Source organism: Centruroides vittatus, unplaced genomic scaffold (genome assembly GCF_030686945.1).
Source record: "Centruroides vittatus isolate TY-2023 unplaced genomic scaffold, ASM3068694v2 contig_941, whole genome shotgun sequence".
Classification (NCBI taxonomy): Eukaryota; Metazoa; Arthropoda; class Arachnida; order Scorpiones; family Buthidae; genus Centruroides; species Centruroides vittatus.
In genome coordinates, this window is record NW_027122625.1 from 1443246 (window position 1) to 1467399 (window position 24154).

Here is a 24154-nt window from a genome sequence, read left to right on the forward strand (position 1 = left end):
GATGCTACGCGCCCCTCTGGTGGTATTAAATGCTGTAAAGATGCGTTCCGTAAGCATGAACTGTTCATACAGGTGTTGTGTACACAAGGGACTTTACATAACCCCAGAGGAAGAAGTCAAGAACAATAACATGACGTCAATGGACGGAAGGGTAGCTCCAAAGTGAAGGGTAGTCAAGCACTTCCTACCACTGTAACCTTCCTACTCCTTCGCGACCCATAATTTGAGAAACACTGAGTAAAAATATGTTATTAATCGAAAATTTTTTCTAGCCGTTCGAGTTTGTTCAATTGAAAACCGAGCAATTTATTTTTTAGAATTCGTGTTCGGGTTGGAAACAGTTTGAGTACCGAGATAAAGCCGTATTTCGTTTGTCATTTTTACGAATAATTACTTACCTACAAAAAAATGTTAGAGAAATGTTTAATAACACTCACCTAAAAGTGATTAAGTAAACTTTACTAAATACAAAGATTAATTAATGTTCCTTACCGAACTTTGCGGATAATCAGCCGCAAAGTTTGGTAATCCGACTCTGAAAATGTACGATAATTTGTAGTTGTCCGATAAAAATGGTAGTAGTGTGTGTAGTAGGACAATTCCTACCTCATGGTAGTAGGACAATTCTACACGTGTGTAGCTTTTGTAAATCGTATGCATTGAAAACGTAAAAAAGGACAAAAAGTTTACATGGCAATTTATGCAAATTGTCATACAAGATGGTATAAATTTTATAATTAACTGATCAACCAATTTTGACACACAATTCAGATTACATTTATTGTACATCTTACTGTCATGTCTTCTCTTCAAAGAGATGTAAAATTTCAAATTCTATATAATATTACAATAATATACAAATTTACCATAAAATATTAAAAAAAAGCTCAATATATAGGCTTATATTGAAAATTTATCAGCAATTTCGTGAATTGCTGCATGCAAATTATGATCTTTGGGCAGATCATTTCTCCATAATACTAAACTCCATTCCGAATTTCTGCAAACGTTCTAATAGCGAAGTGTTCTCGAAAGCAGCTCCTGGTGTTAAAACCCCTCCACTTAAATAAAATAATCCACAGTTATTTGAAGAAATTAATTATCTTTTAAAATCAAAATTAAAATTCTACTTTACCTTCCAGGCATATTTTCAGTTTCCTTCAAGCAAACAATACCTGCTTGCACCATGCAAAGGGATGTTGTAAGAAGTGCTGCATCTATAAAATTGTATTGTAAATTAATAATTGTGTAAATAAAACACAGTATAATTTTAAGTGTATACAAACAGCACTAACTGGGAGCATTTAAAACTACTTTCATGAATTTGTTTGGAGGTTCCGTATGCTTCTGATCGATTTCCAGTTTATCATTCCAACCATCTGCCCAATATACAATATTAAAAGTAGATTCTTTCAACTATAAAATAAGATTATTTCATATAAATTCCTGTAAAATAATTGCATTTTTTTACAATATATAATTCAATTTTAAATAATTTGAATGCACCTGTTGTCTAGTTGGACCACCTTCTTGAAATAATCCAAGAGTAAATACTTTTGGATACTGCAATGAAAGAATCCGATTTTTAATAATGTGAAATCTGTTTTGTTTTACATTTAAAGTACTATATTTATGTTATAAAATAAGTCATACTGAAGGGCTTATAACATTATCAAATTGTTTCAAATTATATTATATGAAATATTATTCTAGTTACTCCAGATGAAACTTAATGGCTCAAAAGTCATCCGTGACAGATTTACAGGGTGATTATAAAGTCTCACTTTTTGCAAGTCGTGTGAAACACGTTGTCCTAAAAAAAGAAAAGAGAATTGTGAATGTTTGATTGGATTAACACGGAAATACCATCAGATCCTCTTGTTCCATAGTCTTTGAGAGATCGTGACACATATCTTGGCAGGTGGCATAATCCTCTTTCCTTCTTCCAGCTTATATAACACCCGGACACATTACACGTTTGTAATGAAGGCTCTCTCATACTTGGAGGAGCAATTGTGGCACAGTTCATTATTCTGAACGATGAAGTCGATTCTGTTATTGCAGTTTCTGCACGTTGAATCGTTTTGTCCGGTATAGTGGGTCTCTCGGAACGTTGTACATCGTGCACATTACCCATTCGCTCAAATTTGGTAACAGATAGTCTGATATTGGCCTCGGTAGGAGCAGACTCCTTGAATTTCTGGGTGATGTCTGTACTTTCGTGTAAGTTAATCTACTAAAACATACGCAAACAACAGCAATTCTCTCTTCTCGGATCAGCATGTTTCACACGACCCACATACAAATGATTTAGTTACCATTTTCACAAAAACGGATCGGGACTTTATAATCGGCCTGTATTTTAAGATTTGTCTATTTTAAGAACAGTTGCATGTTATTATTCATGATCCAATCACGGATACAGCTATAAAAAGGCCTTTTAACAGACTTTTGAGTCATCCGTATAAGTCCGTAGGCGTATAAGTCACGTGTCGTAGGCAAATTGTAATCAGGCCACCATTGCACAATTAGTCAGAAAGTTTGGATTGGATCCGTGGCTAATCCCCGACATCTTGCAAGTGCGTGGAATGATTGGATCATTGGTCCGAATCTCTGTGAACAACGCAATAGCAACCACGCCGGACTTATCATCTAAACAGCCATTTTGCCTGTGGCACGTGACTTATGTATAAGCAGAAAGTAAAATAGAACGATTGTTTACCAAGCTTTGTATTTTAGTTTCAGCTTATAGAGATTGGAGATATTTATTTAAAGAATTATTTACTAAATACTTACAGATTTTAAGAGTTGTCTGCCTAATTTAAAGTTTAAAAAAACGAAAAATATGAATGCCATTATAATGGTGAGGAAAAAGTTGAATAAAGTAGACATGAAATAAGTATTTATTTGTACCTAAATATAAAATTGTATTAATGCTTAATTACGTAATTTTATTAATTTTTAAATATAAAAGTAACGAATATATTACTGCTCTTTCATTCTTATAATTATAATTAAAAAGTTGGCTTCGGATTGCAACCGTTTTATCGCATGCCGGATAAGGTAAGCACCATCGATTTGTCACTTCGCTTTTAAAAGCAATAGGTCTGTAATATGTAACGATAATTAAATATTAATTACACAAAAGAAATTTAAAATATAATTACAATAGTAATTCGTTAATCCGGCACCCTCTGAAGAGTATCGATAATAATCCGGACGTTAGTATTCCGCGAATCTGAATTTGTTTGAACATGTGGTGCTGTAAAGGATAATAACGTGTTCATTAATAAGGGGAATGCGTAAATAAACTAGAAGCATACAGCAGCGTGCGTTGGTACAAAATACCGTATACAGCAATGTCTGCTGTGTTCGGATAACATAACGAAAACACAAAAACTTTCGATAATCCGGCATCACCGTCATTCTACAGCTGCCAGATTAACCAACTTCTATTGTAATATAATAAATATTTGCCAGGGTGAATTATTTATCAGAAATTATTTTTTGGTCAGAGTCCTTTCATTATATCTTAATTATCATTTTCGTTTCCACCTTTCTGGGCATTAAGAGGACCTTTTTTCATATCCGGGATAGCCGGAGGGCTCGACATATGTTGGATTTATTGCTCATGAAAAATTCCTAGGATCTTTCGACAACCCGGATTCGAACCCGGATCCTCCAGAACGGTGAGCCCTCGCCATCTAACCATCAGAAAGGTCTACAGCAGGTATAAGATGGACGATTTGAACGGGTTCCGGGCAGAGAGGAACCCCAAATTTTAAAATTTAATGTAAAAAAGCACGATATGGAAATAAATTAAAGATTTTTTTCTGATAGGCAGTAAAAAAATTTGCTTTTGTTTGATTATTTTTATCTTTTTATGACTACAAGAATAGGCCTCATATTTAGAAACTGACTCTGACTCTACTTCATTGTCTGTCAAACCCTGTGTAAAATAATTTAATTTACAATATAAATTCGAATTTAAAAAAAAAAATTAATAACATACCTTTTTTTCAAAAGATGGGAATAATTTGGAAACTTTTTGAATATTTTATCATTCAACCGTTTCCTGATATCTCCAATTTTATTTCGGTTTAAGAAATTGTATATCATGGATTTCAATATTCCAGCATTAACAATTTTTCCCTAAAATAATTATAAATTTATGCATAATATAAAAATAATTCGAATATAATTTGTACAATTTTTTATAGGCCTATACATTTTAAAGTATTATTTATTATAAACTTAAAAATCGTTTGTAGGCATTATTCCTTTAAAAGTGAAAATTTCTTATCACTAATTATTATTGAAATTCTAAAGGATTTATGTATGAAATTAACTGAATAATACAAACCTGTGGATTTTCATGAAACTGTAGATATGTTTCTACAGAATTAAGATCTCCTAAAGGGAGAAAGCAGAATTTTAATATTGATTTAAAACAAAGTGTAATTTTCTTATCTATTCATAATTTTATATATGTATTTCTTATAAATAAATAATTCTTGTTTTTATAATAAATTTGTTGCCAGTATGTAATGTTCATTCAAATATATTGTTGAAAATAATGGAAAAAATCAGTTATTACAATTAACACAGGAACGATAAGGTGTAGAATATCATACGAGTATTAGACAAGTACGTATACAAGTGACAACATTGTTGTCACTTATAATTGTAGTGGAATACTTGGAATCATTAGCATGAATGATCTGTAGTGATACCTGTCCTTATTGACTGCAAGATTTGAAATTGTTTCTATTTACATCACCCATATACATGGCCAGTTAGCTAGCAAGTACTAGAGTTGTCGGTCTAGTGGTACGACTCCTGTTCTCTGAGCAAGAGGTCCTGGGTTCTAATCCCAGACGGCAAACTCTATTTTTTATTTATTTTTCCCTCCTCACCCTCTGTTCCTCGTTTGAGATAACTTTCCATTTCATTACGTTAATACTTTTTACTGGTCTAAAAAAGCCGTTCGGAAGCTCCGACACGACGACTAATCTACTGGCTTTAATCCATGTGTTTTTATTTGTTTCCAAACATTTCAAATTGTCTTAAACTAGAAAAATTAAAAGAGTTGTTGACTATAACCATATAATTAGCTTAATCATTAACATTACAGCTGTCTGTTTCAAAGTTCAAACGAAACTCGACATATCCGGGTTGTGTTCCGGTCGTTATCTTTGGTTTTAGAGAGACAACGGCCAGAATGGAATCCCTAACAAGACCATGATGAAAATTTCTGAGAATCCGACGTGAAGTTGAATCTAGAACCCTCAAGACCACGTGCGCGTGCCTTAACCATTTCGGTTCGGTGGAATACGGCGGCAACGCAACACGTGGATGACCCGCCAAAGGTGTTCTGTTCGTGCGTACAATACAATAGGAAAATTAAGCCCTATTGTGATGATAACAGGAATCTGCACGCTGGTTGCACGATGAAAACAGGAATCTGCACTATAGGCAGTTGGTCAGGCGTAAAACCGGTTTATAAACGGATTAACAAATAAAGTAATTTAAAAGTAAAATTTTGCAAATATTTCACTTTATATAATAAACCATACCTTGAAATTTCTTTTTAATCAGAGATAAACCCATTTCGGAAGGAATACTACTAAAACCACACGCTCCAAGTACATATATTCCCTTCTGAATTGCTTCTTCGTGATATTTCAATTGCATTTCTTCCAGATACTACAGAGATAAATTACATGTGCCGATATAATCCAAGTCGAAAACAGGATTTTTTAAAGAAACCGATGAGAAATTCTTACGATTGATTCCGCGCTCACGTCTATATGATGTGTTCCTGCAGCAATACACGACTTAATCACAATTTCTCCATGAAAGATGTACTAAATATAAATATTAAAGATTTTTTATAATCGCATTCAAATTAGATTTCGATGAAACTGTAAAGAACTTACGGGTCCCGCGCAGTTCAATATTACTTTTGTTCTTTTACACATTTCTATTATGGAATTTTCGTCGTTAATATCGGCAATGATAATAGGCACATCGTCTATTGTTTCGCCTAAAAAAAAAAAAACGTAATTAAATTAAATGGTTAGAAATAGATGTAGAAAATCTCCATTTTTGATGCTATTCTACACACAAAGGGCGATGAGAAATAAATATAACATTGTAAATGTCCACTGAAGTTGAACCCCTCCACTTCTTGTTCCACTTTGTCCGATTTCTCATAACCCCTCCCTCCCTCCCTCCCTCCCTTCCAGCCTGAGCGTTATGGACAGACCCAAATTTAATTATTCGTAATAGATACTGAAGAATTAAACTGGCAATTATTTATTGTGATATCGTCAAAATGCTGGGCTGCAATTTTTAATCATATTTTTAATTTATTTCATTTAAAATATATGCGCTCCATCTCAAATTAGTAGTGTCTTGTCCCTGTACATCATACTTTTACTTTAACAATAGAGCTGTACCAGTCATCTATCTAACATCTTTCAGGGGAAAAGATTTGAATTGAAATAACACAATTCGGACGTTCACATATAATTACTCGGGGCCTTCTATCCCTAAGGTTTCCATATCTGGCCTCGTTTTTCATTCATCTGACCTCATTCTCAAGATTAAGAAAAGACAGACGGACGGACGACAGTGAGAATTTATAGGTCTACAATAATAATTATCATGTTATAACTTTTCCTACTGTCTAATTATTGGATAAACAAACTGTAGACGTGAAATTTGATTGGTTGGACGAACCGAAGTTCGGCAATTGAGATATGCACAGGGACGAATTTAGGCATTTTGAGGCCTTAATGTGAACTCTGTGTGTTGTTACAAATCTTTACAATTTAAAAGTCAATCATAATTAACATAAACATATTAATTAAACTCTACACAAAATAAAAAGTAAAAACTATTTAGTTGGTTCGTAAAAACTTTTCTTATTACAAAATTTGACTTTAATTTTCGTTTTGTAAATTTTTGTAAAACTCGAGGCCCTAAGTAACAGTTTATTTGCAAATCTGGCCCTTTAAAATCCCTTTTCGTATACATATAATGTTATTTTCATACTGTATAAACTCCTTTGTTTACTTACTTTAATATAATATAATAATTTACTATAGGGCCCCAATACTTATTTTGCCTGAGGCCCCGTTATCCTTTCGAAGACCCTGCCTATAGATCTAAGAATTGTAAGAATATATTTTAAAATTATTTTTTCTACTTACCTTCAGATTGAATGTACTTCTTGGATTCTTCTATCGTAGCTTTCAATTTATTCTCGCTTCTAGCAGCTAGGGCATATTTGATATTTTCTTGTTTAGCAACTCGAGCGAGTTCTTCAAAGACGTATTTACCTGTAATTCCTGTAGCACCGAAGACCACAATGTCGAATTCTCTGGAGTCCATTGTAAAGTTGGAATGTTAAATGTGCCTGCTATGTTCGAACTCCGACGTCTATAACGTTCCTCTTCGTGTTACGTCACACTACTTGATGTCACTCTCTGGCAACGCTTCATTAAAGCAGAACCGAAAACAAATGTTTATTTTTTTAGGTTATTATTATTTATTTTTTATTTCTTGTTTTAATTCGTGAACTCGTTTACCTCTTTAAGGAATTTTCCTTAATTTAATAACCTTTAGATTTTCTATTTGAATTGGGTTTACTGTCTTAATAAGTACACATCGCCCTATTAAATAAGGTGAAAAGATTTTCTCTACACTACATTTAAACACAAGGCATACAATACCTCATACAAGTCATCAGAAATACACGTGAATACGATGCCAAAGTCTTCCTATTAAATATTTATGTCTAGATACGAGGAAAACAATTCTAAATAAACATTAAGTAGAATAAACTTTTAAGGATAATTCGATTAATTAATTTGTGACTGACTCATCGCAATTATTTTATTTAAAAATTAAGAAAAATAACTTTACTCTTGATTTTTAAGAAAAGTTTCTTCTATTTTCGTGATTGCATCTGCTAAGGGGATGTCTCCCGGACATTTTATAGGAAATTTAGCCTTATTTTACGTGTTACGCCAAGAGGAATGTCTCCCAGGAGAACTTTTTTTTTTTTACAAGAAACTGACCCCTATTTTAGGTGCTACAAACGTGAAGAAAACCTAGAAAAATGTACGAGACCAATCCGTTTGTCATGCACGAACCTACTACTCGGTGTTCAATGGTTTTATCCTCTCGTGAATATGTACTGTGTTTGTAAGGACGAAAGAGCTCCGTAACATCACATTGGCATGGAAAATTTCAAGTATTGAAGTTGAAATATGTAAATTACAATTAAAAATTATAAAGACATTTATAACAATTTATAAATTTAACATCAGGAAAATGCCAATTTTTAAATATTTTATGCTTCACGCTGTTAAACATGATTCTATAAAATCATTTCTTGAAATGTTTTGAATAGAGTTTATTGCTCCCATGATTCATTTTTGGTATTTTGACCTATTGATTCACATTTTTTTACGTTCTAATTCGTCAATAAAATTATTTCTGGTAAAAATATTTGCAAATTCCACATTGACATATTTTACTCATATTTGAATAAATTATTTTCCTCGTATTACTCTTCCCCCGTAGGCACTAAGAGGACCTTTTCTTTGCCCATTATAGGTTCGGTCAAGCCCACAATGAAGTGGTGTGATTGCATTGGATTGATGGTAATAAAGCAACCCAACACATGGGTCTTTTATGGGAAACTTGCCCCAATTCTTTATCGAAAATTAACAGATTTAATGCACGTCTGCGGGTCTTTACTTTTTACATAAGTGCATGACCGTGACCGAAGGAAAGACTCGAATCTTTCCTTTAAAAACTGAATCAACGTGATTTATTTTCGACGGTTGCAACTTCGAGATTTATTTTATTACTATTTTGACGCGTGCCAACAAACTACGTTTTTCTAAAAAAGAAAAAGAAACAGTTGAATTTTTGCAAAGTTCTTCGAAGTCTTGCTGCCTTGGAAGATGAAGATTTGATCAATTTCAAACCCTAAAATCGATTGTAAATATTACGGATATAATTTCTCTATCTGACTCTTGTACTGTAAGCCAAAATGACCCCAAGATTTTCACAGTTTTGTACTGAAGGCCTATAATGAGTCGAGAAATGCAAAAGAAATAAATCGAAAAAGGGGGAATTTTTGTGTGGAAAGCTTAATAACTCCTGTGCCTTTTGTCGAAAATTTCTGAAATTTTGCAGTGAGGTTTGTATATTAAGGGCATTTATTCTATTAAATTTTGGTGATTAAAGGTCGAGAGGATGGTGAGATACAGGGAGTCGTGTGTAGTATCTCGAATGGGGTCGGACTTACTCGAGATTTTACTCGTTATTAGCATTTGGATTAAAAAATAAATAAAGCTTGTACCGTATCTACTCTCAAAATTAAGCTTTTCCCCCATTTTATATTAATTAATATTATAAAAAAAGTTTTAAAATAAAATCTCTTAACAGATGGCGCCACACACAATTTTAAAGTTTGGCAGGAAAAGTTACACAACTCTTTGCTGGATTTTTTAAATTGAAATTAGAAATGTTCACGACTTTAATATACTTCCATCAATTCAATTTTGTTGATTGTAGGAAAGCGTCTGACTTGCAATACGATTGATAATCATGGTTGAGGATGAGAATAACATCTAAGTCTAATACAGTATCCAAATCGTTAAAGTCCAATAACGAATCCAGAAATTTTTTGGAGGGATACGGGAAGGAAACAATATGCCTTACAAAATATCTTACTACCTGAGTACTACCCACCAGTGGCCAAGCGGTCACCCTAACGGTCGTGTGTTCGCGCTTCACCCGGACGGGCTGGACACATGTAGTTTTCGGGTTTTCTCTACGTCTGTAATGCCTAAATAGGAGCCAGTTACTCTTAAAAGACTTCCCGGAAGGCATTACTTTCCGCGTAACGACCATCATAATCGCATAAAACTACTGCCCAGATTCGATCCCGATTTCCCCAAAGCGGTACTCTGACTCTAGCTGCTTCGGCCCTACTTGCCCACCCGCCATAATTAAATTAAGCCTTTTTTTAAATAAAAAATCATTATTAATTTTGAATTAATTTTTTAATAAGCGAAACTCGGAGAAAATAAATAGAATATAAGATTTTTAAAAATAAAAATCAAATTATTATGATTATTTTTTTTTAATTTTTGTTTCACTTAGGTGGCGTGTATGTCGCTGAATATCCGAGTAGACATGTGTCTGTGTATTTTGTTTCCTTCGTAATTATTTGAAAATTTATATCTAGCGTGTGAGTAAAAATTCAAATTTCTTAGTGTATATGTTCATAATTGATATCTGAGTTTATTGAAAATGAAAATATTAAATGTTTTCCATATAATAATCGATTACTTTGTTTTCAAATGCACAATTTTTATTGAAAGGTTACGTATTGTGTGTAAAGCTACGAATGTTTATATGATATTTAGTGCTTACATCTCCTAGCCACAGTTAATGTTGCTAACTGTTCGGAAATGTTCTAAAAAATAACAGAGAACTTGTGTGTTTTTGTTTTAACTCCTCCCCTTTTCCTCGTGAGAAGTTGGCCCACCCAAATCTTAATTATTTTCATACCCACTAGGTTGTGTTCCCTCACTGTCTCATCATAATCAGCAAGGTAAAGAAAGAAGTCCCCAAGTTCATTTATAGAGAGGGGTTTTCTTTCTCGAGTCACTTTTCGTGTTGGTGTTTTTTCCCACACGCTGGCCGGAATGTCAGTCGGATGGCGAAAGTGGTTATGTTGTCGTCCTGCTCAGGTGGACCAGTGATTCAGTCTGGGCCAGTCGAAAATCTAGAAATTTTTTGGAGACCGGTCTGACCTTTGTCTGTTGCCGCTCGGCTGCCCCATTGTTGGCTTGGCCAAACGTGCAATAAACCCGAGGAAAGTCCCTCTCGGTGCCCACAAGGTGGAAAGAATAAAAGTGTGTTCAAACTGAAAGTTGGCAACTCTAGCCTTAGTTATAACTTATTTGAGTTATATGAGTGATAACTCATAAGTAGCAGTAAAAGTATGAGTGAATTAATTTGTAATATGATTATATTGACTCATGTGAAATATTTGACTTCTTGACGGTTATCAATAACTGACGTAAAATAAAGTTAAGATTATAGAGATCTTATTTATTTTGCATTGACATTTTCGGTGTTTTAAACTATAAGTTCAGATGCCTCATTTTTCTGAGTAAGAATGCATAGAAGAATTTAAAGTTTTGTGAAAAGGAAACATTTTAAAGCTTTAAAAACATTATTGCTTTTGTTATATAAGTTTTATTTTTAAAAGTTGAGTAGACGAAAGAAAGTTGCAAACTTCTGCATTTTTCCACACTAATTACGTTTATTACAATTCTTTTTGTCTTATAAATTTAACTGTTTCTTATTTCTACAGATTTGAAAATGCGACTTTCGTCCGTGCTCTGGAAGCAACATCTTGGTTGGATGTTCAAACAAAAATGGAAACTTAAAAGTAAAATTAAAATAACTGATTATGGTGTTCCCGAAGATTTGAAAGCACTAAATGTAAAAATTTACGATGCCTTGGAGGTGGCAAGACCGAAAAAGAAAGAAATTCCAAAGTAAAATATTTTAAATTGTGATATTGATATTAATTTTTAAGCACATGTTATATTGATGAATATAAAATATAATGGATTAATAATTTCAGAATTGAACCTCCAGATCCATATAAACTTAACCCGTATTTAATTAAAGGACCAGGAAATCCAAATTGGCACGATCAATATGTTTTTTGGTTTGATAGAAATTCTATATTAATTGAAGGTAATATATAAACACAGTAAAACATATGAAATTTCATAAATAAAAATTTATGACACTAAATCTAATTGGGTTTTAGGTGATAAACAGGGAAAAATACTTACTAAAACAATAGGATACGAAGGCTTCCCCTCGTCATTAAAGGACATCGTAGATGACATGTCAGATTTAGAAATTGAAGATATAGTACGACATTGTGTACTGGAATCTACATTATGGGATGGAGTACAGGAAAAGTTACCGAAAAGAGTAGATCCCGAAAGACCAGGGTGGAATTTTCGGAGAGAATTTGGTATTTCGCACAACAGAAAAATGTGACTACTGTTATATTTTAAAGTAGTTTATAATTGTTATTTCTGATTTTAAGTTTGTTTTTTCCTAAAACTATTTAATATATTTTCAAGCTTAAACTTGCTTACCAGACTACTGCATTTATGTGAGAGGATTTCTGCAAGAAAAAATAATAATATTTTTAGAATGCAGATAATAGATCCTAAAGTTAAACTACGTTTAAATATATGTAAGTATTGCTATTTTAAAATGTTATATAAATATAAATATTTGCTACTTGTTAAAGAAAAAATATTCCAGTTTTAAAATTTTTGAATCATTTTTATCATATTGATTTAATAAATTTAAGACCATTTCTACTTGTTTGAGATCAAAGTTATGTTAAAATGCAATTTACAAAGTTACTACAGCAGTCAGTTAAAGGAAAGCAGATTTAAAAACTTCATAATCAAACAATTAAATGTTTTACTTTTCACTCCGATACCACCGGTGGATGAAATACTAAATACCGAACCTGTTACCGGTGTAATTTGCGTGAAAAAATCTTCTTTCCACAAACGTTTTCGAGCTTTCCAAACAGCTCTTCTTCAGGTAGAGAAAAAAGTTCCGACGAAATACTTCGAAAAAAGACGAAAAAAGAACGTAGAAATTTAAATAAAAAATTTAAATGGTTTTTATTTAAATGTCTACGTTCTTTTTTCGTCTTTTTTCGAAGTATTTCGTCGGAACTTTTTTCTCTGCCTGAAGAAGAGCTGTTTGGAAAGCTCGAAAACGTTTGTGGAAAGAAGATTTTTTCACGCAAATTACACCGGTAACAGGTTCGGTATTTAGTAATTCATAATCAAACAATTAAATGTTTTATTGGGTGTACTATAGATTACCACCTATGGAATTTCGGGACTTTGAGTATATATTTGAACTCAGAGGACCGAGACGAGTTCAATGGTACCCTACTTTTGGCCAGAGGCGAAAAATAAGAAAGTTATCATACCTTTTTTGGCAATCTTGCGGTGATCGGGAGTTGCGTCACTCTCTCCGCTAAGCCTATCGCGTGTTTAACAGGCAGTCCGGCAAGTCAGCCATATATACCTTCAACAAAGGCAGATGTTGATCCATAGGCACACCGATCGTCTACAGTTCGAGTTAAGTCCTTTTTGCACACCTTTGCACTCGTCGACCTCGAGGGCTACGGCTCCTCAGTCTCGCTATCAATACTATTGCTATTTGCAATAGCTCAGTACTGGCCGACTGCGCTATTGCAATCAGGAGTCGCGATGCTTGAACAAAAAGAAAAAAGGAACTGGCGTTCGACTGTTTGTGCTTCCGACGGACTCCCCTGGGAGGGGAGTCGCCAGCAGGTCGCCGATTGTTTAACATCACTAGTTATTGATTCACGGTAGTTCTTAAATAAAAGGAAAAAAAAGGAAGTGGCATTCGACTGTTTGTGCAATTTCTTGTTTTTCAGAGTGCTTTTTTTGTTTGCAGAATTTACCGCGAGATGGCAGCACTAGGAACTATGTTGCCATCTGCATGAAAGCATTAAAAAAGTATGGTAACTTTCTTCTTTTTTGTCTCCGGTCCAAAGTAGGGTATTGTTGAACTCGTCTCTGTCCCCTCAGTTCAGATATATACTCAAAGTCCCGAAATTCCATAGGTGGTAATCTATAGTATCCCCATTTTATTTTTGTAAATAATCATAATTTTCATGAAATATTTGAATTTCTCAGTAAGACCTTAAAGTTATATTTGTGTGTTTAGTTAAGTCACCAAATAGGAATTCATTGCTACCTTTATTTACTTTTTAAAATAGAGTATAATAGAATAAAATATTTAAAGTCGCTGTATCAAGTCATACACTGGTTCTGTCTTCTTTTGAAGAATAAATAAAGGTATTTAACAATGCATCTATAAATTTAAAATACGTTCCTACTTGAAGCAGTTTCCATTAATTATTAATCTAAAATAACTCTTCTGACTATATGGTTGCAGCAGTAAAGGTATTGGATTACCATTCTGAGAGATTTGGTGTCAAATCTGGATTAAACATAAAAAATTTTTATGAAAATTTAATAAGGAAATTTCAGACTCCATTCTTCATTACCTGCTTGCTTCTATTAAGGGTGTGGTTTGAACACTGTAACAGGCATTAAAAAAAGCTTCCTTAGTATCTAAAGGATGGAAAGAGTAATAAGAATTATTTTGATTTTTATGAATTACAGCAGTTGTGTTCTTTTTTTTCCTACTTATTTCCTGCTATTTTAAAAATGTAAGGAATGAGTTAAACAAGTTTATCAATACTTTTTTGAAATTTTGTAATAGAAAACAATAATGTATATGAAATATATATATATATATATATATATTTATATACAAATATGTATTCAATACATATCGAAAAGTTTGAAAATTAATTATTTTCCAGAAAGAGGTTATTCTTTTTTATAATTTTTTTTAGATGACGATCCAGTTATTTTTGATGCTGTAAATAAACCATTAGAATCACCTGATATTCTTCTCTGTAGTGATAAACCACTTCCATTACTATTTAATAAAGAAGAAGTTCAAATGACTGTTAATGAGGAATTTCCAGATTTATATCCACTAAAGCCAGTAATTTCACTTGAAACAGTGAATATTTTTACAGAAGAAAACATTTATCGTAAGTAATGTTTTAGTATTAAAATTTAATTCTTAAAACTATGTTCTTTTCCAAAGTTAATATTAATAAAAACACTCATACTTCAAATAAACATATCCTGTGGTATAGAGCAGGGGTCTCCTTGAAGGCCAAAATAAGGTCTCCAAAGCATATATATATATATATATATTTGGCTTGCATAGCTTGATTTCAATGACATACTTAGGCTGTTTTTTTTTTTTTTTAAAGCTCCGATGGTCCATAAAAAAAAAGACAAGTGTAAATAACAAAATGAATTTATTACCAAAAGTTAGGTACAGACATGGTTATTTTCCAACACAATCACTGTGAAGATTGAGGTATTTGTCATATCTGTGGATGAGCTTTTTCAACCCCTTGTCATAGAATGTTGCCGCCAATGACTTGAGATGGGCCCTAACATTTTTTTGAAGATCGTTATTAGTCTTGAACCTCTGCCCTCCTAGCCACTTCTCCTGTTCAGGAAAGAAGTGGAAGTCGCTCGGTGCTAAAGCGGGGTTATACACTGGGTGTTTAAAGGTGGTGAAGACTTCCAACTTTCAGACTTCCACCCAGCTTGAAACTTTTTAATGTGTGAAGACTTGCTGCAAATGATTTTTATAAAACTTATTTAAAGAAGGGATTTGTTAAATTTTTAGAAAGAAGAGAATTTTAAACCTTAAGAATGGGGTTCACATGGGGATGTTTTCTAATTTTTTTTCTAAGTAGTTTTGCAAACAAACCTTTTCAAAAATGAAATATATAAAATCAAAACATTGAACATCACTGTCCAACAAATATCTAAATATAATTTTAATCAAAATAAATTATCAAAGCGATGGAGTCAGATTTAATTCTTTAATTAACTTGTTAAAAGTATACGGAAAATTATTTTTCCTTTCTATTCTGACTTATGGATCTTAAATGTAACTAAAAAATTTTTCAAAACATTTATAAAAACGAACTTAAAAAATCTTAAAGTTAATAAAAAGTTAAAACGAAATCAATTCGCAGAGGAACGAAATCAATTCGCAAAAGTAATAAATGATATTTTCCTCTGCGAATTGATTTCGTTTTAACTTTTTATTAACTTTAAGATTTTTTAAGTTCGTTTTTATAAATGTTTTGAAAAATTTTTTAGTTACATTTAAGATCCATAAGTCAGAATAGAAAGGAAAAATAATTTTCCGTATACTTTTAACAAGTTAATTAAAATATAATTTTAATGTTGGGTGCCACAAACTTTATCCCTACTTTTAGTTACATTCTTTCAAAAAAGTAGTTACAAATTAAATTGATTTATGCCTTTATTCAGAAACAAAAATCTTAAAATGAATCTTTGACTATAACTTTCATACCTGACTCCCAGACTACTCAGAATAAAGTTCATAAATCTGAAATCTCAAAGATAAAATGTTTTACATATTATGGAGAAGTCTAAATTGAACTGTTGATGCCTATAAAACATGGTTTGAAATATTGATAAGGAATGCTAAATGCCTATTTTCGAAGATGTTTATTTTTATTAACTTAATCAGCATTATTATGAATTATATCACTTTTTTGTATCTCAATATTGAATTATTTCTTATTTAATTCATACATTGAAAATATTAATTAGTGGTAGCCGGGGGGTTGAATTTATTGGTTTAAACTCCCTTTTCTGGTATTGGACCTGTGAAGTCCACTCACAGCATCACTGGATGGCTTTAAAGTGTTAAAATCAAGCAGATTTATGGCTTTATATAATGTTAAGTCAGGAGTGGTAAGTGGGTAAGTCGATAGAGGTCTGTTCTTCGAATAAAGACAGGTTACCAGGTTAACAAATAACAAGTTTAATAAGCTAGATAAAATGGTTACACTAGGGTTATGGTACTACTTCTACAGACAGGCACAATTATCACTATAGTTTGATAATACATCTACAGGAGTACATATGTTTACTATCTATCCAGTTACTTATATCTCTAATTGACAGAGAAAGAGTTTACATATATCTATACTAGATACCTCCTAAACAGTCTGTTGGTCCTGTTTTTAGAAAGGTCAGGGAGACAATCGTGGATCTTCGCAAAAGAGAGACAGGAGTGGAAATTGTGAAAATGTTGACGGATGAGCCTGGGTCCATGAGTTTCTATGGTGGAGTCTGTCCTCAGACTTGAATGTCTGCCTCTTTTATCCCCACTGAGTGTGGGAATTTAATCAGGTTATTTATTCTCTGTCAGCTGTGCCCAGTGGGTCATCATAAGATTTTGTCATGGGATTATGACGACTTGGGTGAAGATTTATTTCTCCATTGTTAGTTGATTCTCTTTGAACATAACCAATTAGTTATTATGGTTTATCCATGAACTTTCTCAAAGGAAAGAAAGGGGGAGGTCTCCAGGATCTCACATAAATGTGTATAATATATAAAGCTAATATTATATACAACATATTTTTATGTCTTATGAGAAAATGCAGAGAACATACAAAATGATATGAAATAGTAAAGTTATGTTACTGAAGGTGGTAGAGAATAGCTCTAGTAATTTATAAAATTAAAAGTTGATTTTTGCAGTTTGTCTCAAGAAGAGACTAAACTAAATATTTATCAATAATAAAAATCTGCTTTATTGGAGCTTATTAATATTGAATAATGCTTTTTCTAGTATTTTTAGGCCATTAAGTCTATTGTAAAGAACCAAAATGTGAACTATCTTAATATCTAAGTCATCTAAATCTGCTAGCTATCAAGCTAATTCATATTTGTATCTCAACCTCTTGACAATGGACAATGCCTGAAACTGTTACTCAGTGTTAGTGAATTTCAATTAAACAGATTTTTGTTGTTTAAAATTGGAGTCGTACTCACTATAAATATCATTGGGCAGCAATTTTCAAATTGCAGACCTATATATTCCCACTATTGTCCATCTATCCTTTGTTAATTCTTGAGAATGGAGTTAGGTAGATGAAAATTGAAATCAAATATGGAAAGCTTGTAGGCCAGATGCCGTAATTAACTATTTACAAACTTCCAGTTTGGACCAGAATTCATGTGACTTTCATTTAAAATTTTCGCCTTCCTATAAAGACTGATATTTTTGATATTATACCTATCAGACATTAGGAAAACATAAATTTATATAATAAACAGTTAAATAAATAACATGAAAATCATAACAGGCATTAAAAATGGTATCTCAATTCACAATTACTTTTTACCATCACAATTCCAAATAAAATATATCTTTAATTTTTAATTCTTTAATTGCCTAAATTCCATATACAGTAGAGAGTCGTTAATCCGAACGATTTTCAGTCGGACTGTGTCATGCTGAATCGAACATTTTTGATACTAGATTTACTTCTAAAGTATAATTTTCATGTTTTTATATTCTTCAATATATTTATTTTGTTTGTACAAAATAAAGAAATAATTTTTAACGATATAGTAGCCTCGATTATTATTATTAAAAATTTTCGTTAGGCTTAAAATCGACAAAAATTCAACACGAAGCGACACGCAACAGAGAGAAAAATTTGAACATCGGACAGGTTAATATATTTTTTCGTACACAATCGGTAATCCGAACAAATCACTAATCCAAACCACCCCAGTCCCCAATTGATTCGGATTAACGACTCTCTACTGTATTCTGAATTATCTCTAAGCTTTGCTTACTATTCTTCTTCTGATATCATTTTGATGCCTGTAATGATTTTCATGTTATTTATTTATGTTAACTGTTAATTTATTATATAATTTATGCTTTCCTGATGTCTGATAGGTATAATATCTTTTGCTATTTTTTTAAACTTAGTTTTTCATTCTTAATTATGTCTTCTATAAATTATTATTATTATTATTTGAATTATTTATTATATAACAAATTAATATACTTAATAACACAATCTTTATTGTAGAACTTTAAATCTTTTTTACTAGGTATATGGATTCTAGACACCAAAATGCACAAATTTTAGTTTTTATATAGTCAAAATTAAGCAATATTTAAACATTTCTTAATGCTGAAAGTTTATACAGTTATTGTTCATTGCTTTTTTTCCCTTAGTTACATTAAACTTTTGTGATAATCTAACCAGTTATTTAAATTTTAGGGCTTACCACACCAGGGAATATGATATTACAAACAAAAGTAGTTTATTTTATATCTAAATTTTACAATAGAATAAAATCAATCAGTCATTCAATTATTGTAAACTTTTAAACTTGCCAACCTATATATTCTGTAAACTTTTTTATTTGTACTTTTGTTTACAGTTGGAACTTAGACCATTCAAATTGGTAATAATCTAAGGAATTCCATATAAAATGGAATTTTTCCATTATTGTTTTTTATCCTCTCTGTATTTCATCATAATAATACTTAGACAATTTAAAGAAAACAACTGATAAAATATATCTATACAATCCTTATGTAAAATAATGTGGTAATAAGTGGAAAAGTAAATGAAAATATTTAAAACAGTAAATCTCTAAATGAAATATGGTTATTTATGAATGCTATGATAATGATTATAATACCAGGCGATTGTAATTAAAGTACCCCTATTCAACACAATCTAGAGAGATATTTTGTAGACCAAATGCAACCATATTTGGTACAGTGATATTTAAGATATGGAAGATGGCTCCTAAAAATAAGATTAGTTTCAAAATTCACCACTATGGCATTTTTAGGATGTAAGCAACCAACATTTTATTTGTACAGTACAAGACATTTGTGACATATAGAGATCTTAGCAATACAAGGGATACTTTATATACTCGTTGTATCACTAAGGTTTATAATTGGTACTCTGTGATGCTTCTCACGTGCAGTGTGATACTGTCTTGAAAGTATCACACTGCATGTGCACACTTTCAAGGCTGCCAAATTTTTAAATATTCCCTGGATAAACAACACTTTTCAGTGCTCCCATAACTAAAAAACATAGTGCCAAAATTGCCATAGTGGAGAGTTTTGTTACTTATTAATTTTTTTATGGAAAAATCTTTCACATGTTTTAGAATTCCATCATACCAAATTTGGGTGAATTTTGACTGCTAAATATCTCTCTAGAAAGCATTAAATAGGGATACTTTAATTAAAGTCATTTAGTAGATAATGAATTGATTCAATTATGCTTTACATAGAATACAATTGAAGATAGCTGCATAACACTTTATAAAAGATATCAAGCTGCTATCTTCAAAATAATAGTTTTACATTATTTAAGGATACTTAGTAATACATTTTAGTAAATATCATTTGGAAATCTGTCAATAGTTTAAATAATTTATCAACTTTCTGATTAATGTTATGTATATTTTCTTTTGTAATGAAAATATACGTACATTAATATTTATCTTGGCACAAAAGAAATCTTTTAAGCATTGAACAAACATATTTATATGATGCTTTAGTTTCACATCAAAGTTTAGAGTAAAATAAATAAATTCATTTCAAAAAAGGTCAAGTATAAATCATGCAGTAATTCAAAGGCAATATGTATATTTTCCAAATATAAGAACAAGATACATATTAAATATGTGATCTGCCATCTCATGGTTCTTAGTCATCACTGGCACCTAGACTAATGACTGCTATCCTAACATATTCTTATAAATATCTTAATAGCCTATGTAAAATGCTGGACTTGTTGAAGTAACTATGGCAGGTTTGGTAGAAGCAGGATTGTCTGCAAGCTCATTCTCAGGCAGATGTGTGTCACTAGCTCAGAGAGCAGTTTGACAACTAATGAACAGAACAACAGAACAGTCATGTTCCATGGCCATCACCCAGATTTGACCCCACTGGATTTTTTCACCTAAAAGTATTAGTTTATGATGTGTACCCAGCAGTACTGCATGATTTTGGCAAAGTGCAGAAGCGAATACAAGAGGCTTTTAGGATGAGATGCCAGGTATGCTACATGTTATCCATAGCACTACTATCACACTTTTCACAACTTTATACACTTTTGTATTGCTACTGAAGCAGTTCTTTTGAACATTCACTATAGCAAAATAAAGCTAACTTTTTTTATATTAACTTATGCAATATTGGTTTTTATTCTTTACAGTCAAAGATTCTTTGTATGTTATGATAAATACCCTCAAAATGATTCCTTTCCATTAGCCTTGCACTTGGAAGAGATGAGAAAGTTTATGTATTGCATCAGAATTACCACATAATTTACACATATTCCTATTTTGAATGAATTAATCTATTTTACTGTAAACATTACAGTGGAACTAATGCATCATATACATTTGTGCAATGCTGAAAACATCTCTCTTGTGCCTGGACAGATGTTAAAGTGAGCATCCTATATACTGAATATATTAGGCAAATTACTTAATTAACATAATAAATAACATTTTTTGATTCATTTTATCACAGAACCACACACTAAAGATATACATTTTTAATCTTTTGAAATATTATCCTTTCATTATTTTTATTTTACATTTGTTACAAAAACAGAAAAGTAAATACTATAAAAACAATTTACTTGTGAAATTTTATAATTTCAGCATTGGATAAAGATCAGCATCCTCACACATTATTTATTACTCACGATAGTTTGGAAGAATGGTCAACATCCCAGAAATTTGCCAGAGCACTTGGACTAACTTTCGCTTATGCTGCATCACATGCTCAACTTTTATATGGGGTAAATGATAAATAACAATATAAGTATAATAACTTTTTAATGCTTTCCAGTTCATACTAGAATAGTTTCCTGTAATAAGTTGAATATTTTCCAAAATCTTAGTCATTGACACAGATTTTCTATGACTAAATATAAAGATATACTTCAACTTACAATCCTTCTACATACAACTATTCAAAGTTATGATGGTCATCCCTTAAAGCATTCATAATAGTCACATCAATAAATGCAAGATACAAATGGTTGAAACAAAAGGATGCAGAAAAGGATTTTGCAAACAAAAATTAGTTCAAAAACTTCTTCTAGGGGAAAATATATGAAACAAAACAACAAAATCACATTTATTTGTTCATAAGGGATAGACCTTCTGCACAGGCTGTTTACTGATGTAAGGAATGTTGCTCTATGTGTGACCCATTGTTCAGGTGTAAAATTTGCAGACTTCATTTGTAATGTTTAAAATAACAGATTAAAATGTCAATCTAAGCACAACACACAAAACCAACACCAGCACTGTGAAAAGAAAAATTTACTAACATTTTCGTCTATATAAAAATTTTACCTGATGTTTATTTTTATGTAGACGAAAATGTTAGAAAATTTTTCGCAGTGCTTGTGTTGATTTTGTGTGTTGTGTATTTATACAATCCCAGTTTGGAGAGATACTGTCAATTTAAGATTAGTTTTTGTTATTTACAGTGTTTCGTTTTGTAAATTTTCTTGTAAATCACCTAGTGGAAGATTTTGAACTGAACTTTTTTTTGCAAAATCCTTTTCTGCATCTTTTGCATATAAATTTTGGTATCAATCTGCTTATTGGTTACAGCTGCATAGTGCTTTGAATAGAAAAACTTTAATTATGGACACCCTGTAGATCACAAAGGACTGAAAAGCATTAAAAGTTTGATGTTTCTGATGATTATTAAATTAGTTAAATTCTGTACACAAGATATCTTTTCCACTTTTAACTTAATAATGATAAATTTATTTTAGGAAAACGTTAAAGAACTTCCAACGCCTATAGTTATTCAGTCTGTCTGGGTAGACAATGGATGTCTGGGATTTTTATCATTTCAACTGAATACTTTAGATTTAAATAGTAAAGACGGAATTAAAAATCAGCTCTATCAAGCCGGACCTTTTAATCTGTATGATGAGAGCAATTTAAAAAATGGTCTGAGTGGTTTTAATACTGAAGCTTTTATGAAAATGTTAGCTATGTATATGAATGGAATGTGATTTTAGAAATAAATTATTTATGATAATTTTAACTTTTTTAAATTCAAAATTACAGTTTAGAGCTAGATAAATCTGGATAGCAGGTGATTCGGAATCAATTAATTCAGAAGCTTGTAAATCCAGATTTTATATTGGCATTATTTAACTTGTTATTTGTAAATCATTCAACACTTGGATCATTGTTTACACTTACAATAAAATTTTATTTAAAATAGTTGATATTTATTAAAATTTGTTTCAAATTTCTAAACATATAAATTAAATCCAACTATTTATTTCTCATCTTCAGTAATCTTTAAAACTAGATTGGAACATTGTTAACACCAACATTTTTTAAAAATACTAAAGTAGCAATTAATAATATCCAATTATTAATAATAAAATTAATTACAGATGTAATAACTGTTGATAATCATTATATTATATATAAATTTTTTAAAAAATAATAATTATTTGCATTATTTTCAATGTTTATGCATTATGCAATTGTTGAAAATGATATTTTTAATACTAAGAATCAACAAAGTTTAATTCACTCTTAGATGAAAGCAGACAAATTTATTATTTTGATTTTTTTTATATCTAAACATGATTTTCATATACTTCTCCACTGCTATTACCACATTTCACTTTTTCGCGAAATACAGTTCTCCGAAAAGAATGATACCATTTTTAATTATTGTAATTATGTTAATTATTATCCAAGAATGTTATAATTTACATTAAAATATTGGAAAACTGTCCAGGTTTCACATTTGCCCATTACAGTTTTTCAATGTGTGTGCTACATATCACACGGCACACATCCGTCCAACCAATGCTCAAATTCTTTCTATACTTGCTACAACATACCATTGTTACTTCTCCATAGCAGCCATAATTCTATAGCTCATGTAGATTATTCTTTCTTGCGAAGACACAATGCAATGACAATAGATTTAAAACACTGGGCAAATTTTCATCCTTTATTCGGTTGGTATCGTTGCCGCGACTAGGGGGATTCTGACTTAGAGGTGTTCAGTCATAATCCCCCCTAGCCGTGGCAACGATACCAACCGAATAAAGGATGAAAATTTCCCAGTGTTTTAAATATACTGACACTGCAATGTGTCTTCGCAAGAAAGAAAACATATAACACGGTTTCCTCAAGATAAAACTAGATTATTCGTGTTGCACGATGACGAGTGATTTTGATTTTGCAAACTGCAGAACACAAAATGCATTCTATGTTGTGGAGTCACCATTTTTTGTTTATGGTACTTCCTAGACATAGTAGACAATGGGACATTTGAATGAAAATGGGAGATGAAATTTGGACAGTTACTCAAAGTGTACATCACATACTTCACAGATAATAATTAACATAATTACAGTAATTTAAGTTGGAAGACCTTGTGTATGTTAAATAATGTTGTGTAATAGCAATTTCTCCACAATTGCTTCTTGTGGAAATAAAATTCAAAGTATTTTTCTTATTTGCTGATATTTTAACTGTTGTTTGAT

General features: G+C 31.5%; 2 protein-coding genes across 2 annotated transcripts; one reads left to right on the top strand and one right to left on the bottom strand.

Annotated features, from left to right (window-relative positions):
- Window positions 1-964: 964 nt before the first annotated feature.
- Window positions 965-7398, bottom strand: LOC136984944 (saccharopine dehydrogenase-like oxidoreductase). The gene is made up of 14 exons (XM_067282089.1): window positions 7218-7398; window positions 5940-6046; window positions 5787-5867; window positions 5577-5706; window positions 4364-4413; window positions 4013-4152; window positions 2990-3107; window positions 2797-2913; window positions 1867-2233; window positions 1785-1813; window positions 1507-1563; window positions 1296-1416; window positions 1136-1217; window positions 965-1061 (listed from the first exon to the last, which is right to left on the bottom strand). The coding sequence occupies exons 1-14, from the start codon at window positions 7396-7398 to the stop codon at window positions 965-967; spliced, it is 1677 nt and encodes a 558-aa protein (XP_067138190.1).
- A 2807-nt stretch (window positions 7399-10205) lies between these two features.
- Window positions 10206-22677, top strand: mRpL37 (mitochondrial ribosomal protein L37). The gene is made up of 8 exons (XM_067282118.1): window positions 10206-10276; window positions 11411-11597; window positions 11687-11802; window positions 11879-12113; window positions 12204-12319; window positions 14546-14749; window positions 21273-21412; window positions 22406-22677. Exons 2-8 carry the CDS (start codon window positions 11419-11421, stop codon window positions 22649-22651), a joined length of 1236 nt encoding a protein of 411 aa, XP_067138219.1. The 5' UTR covers window positions 10206-10276; window positions 11411-11418; the 3' UTR covers window positions 22652-22677.
- The last annotated feature ends 1477 nt before the right edge of the window (window positions 22678-24154 follow it).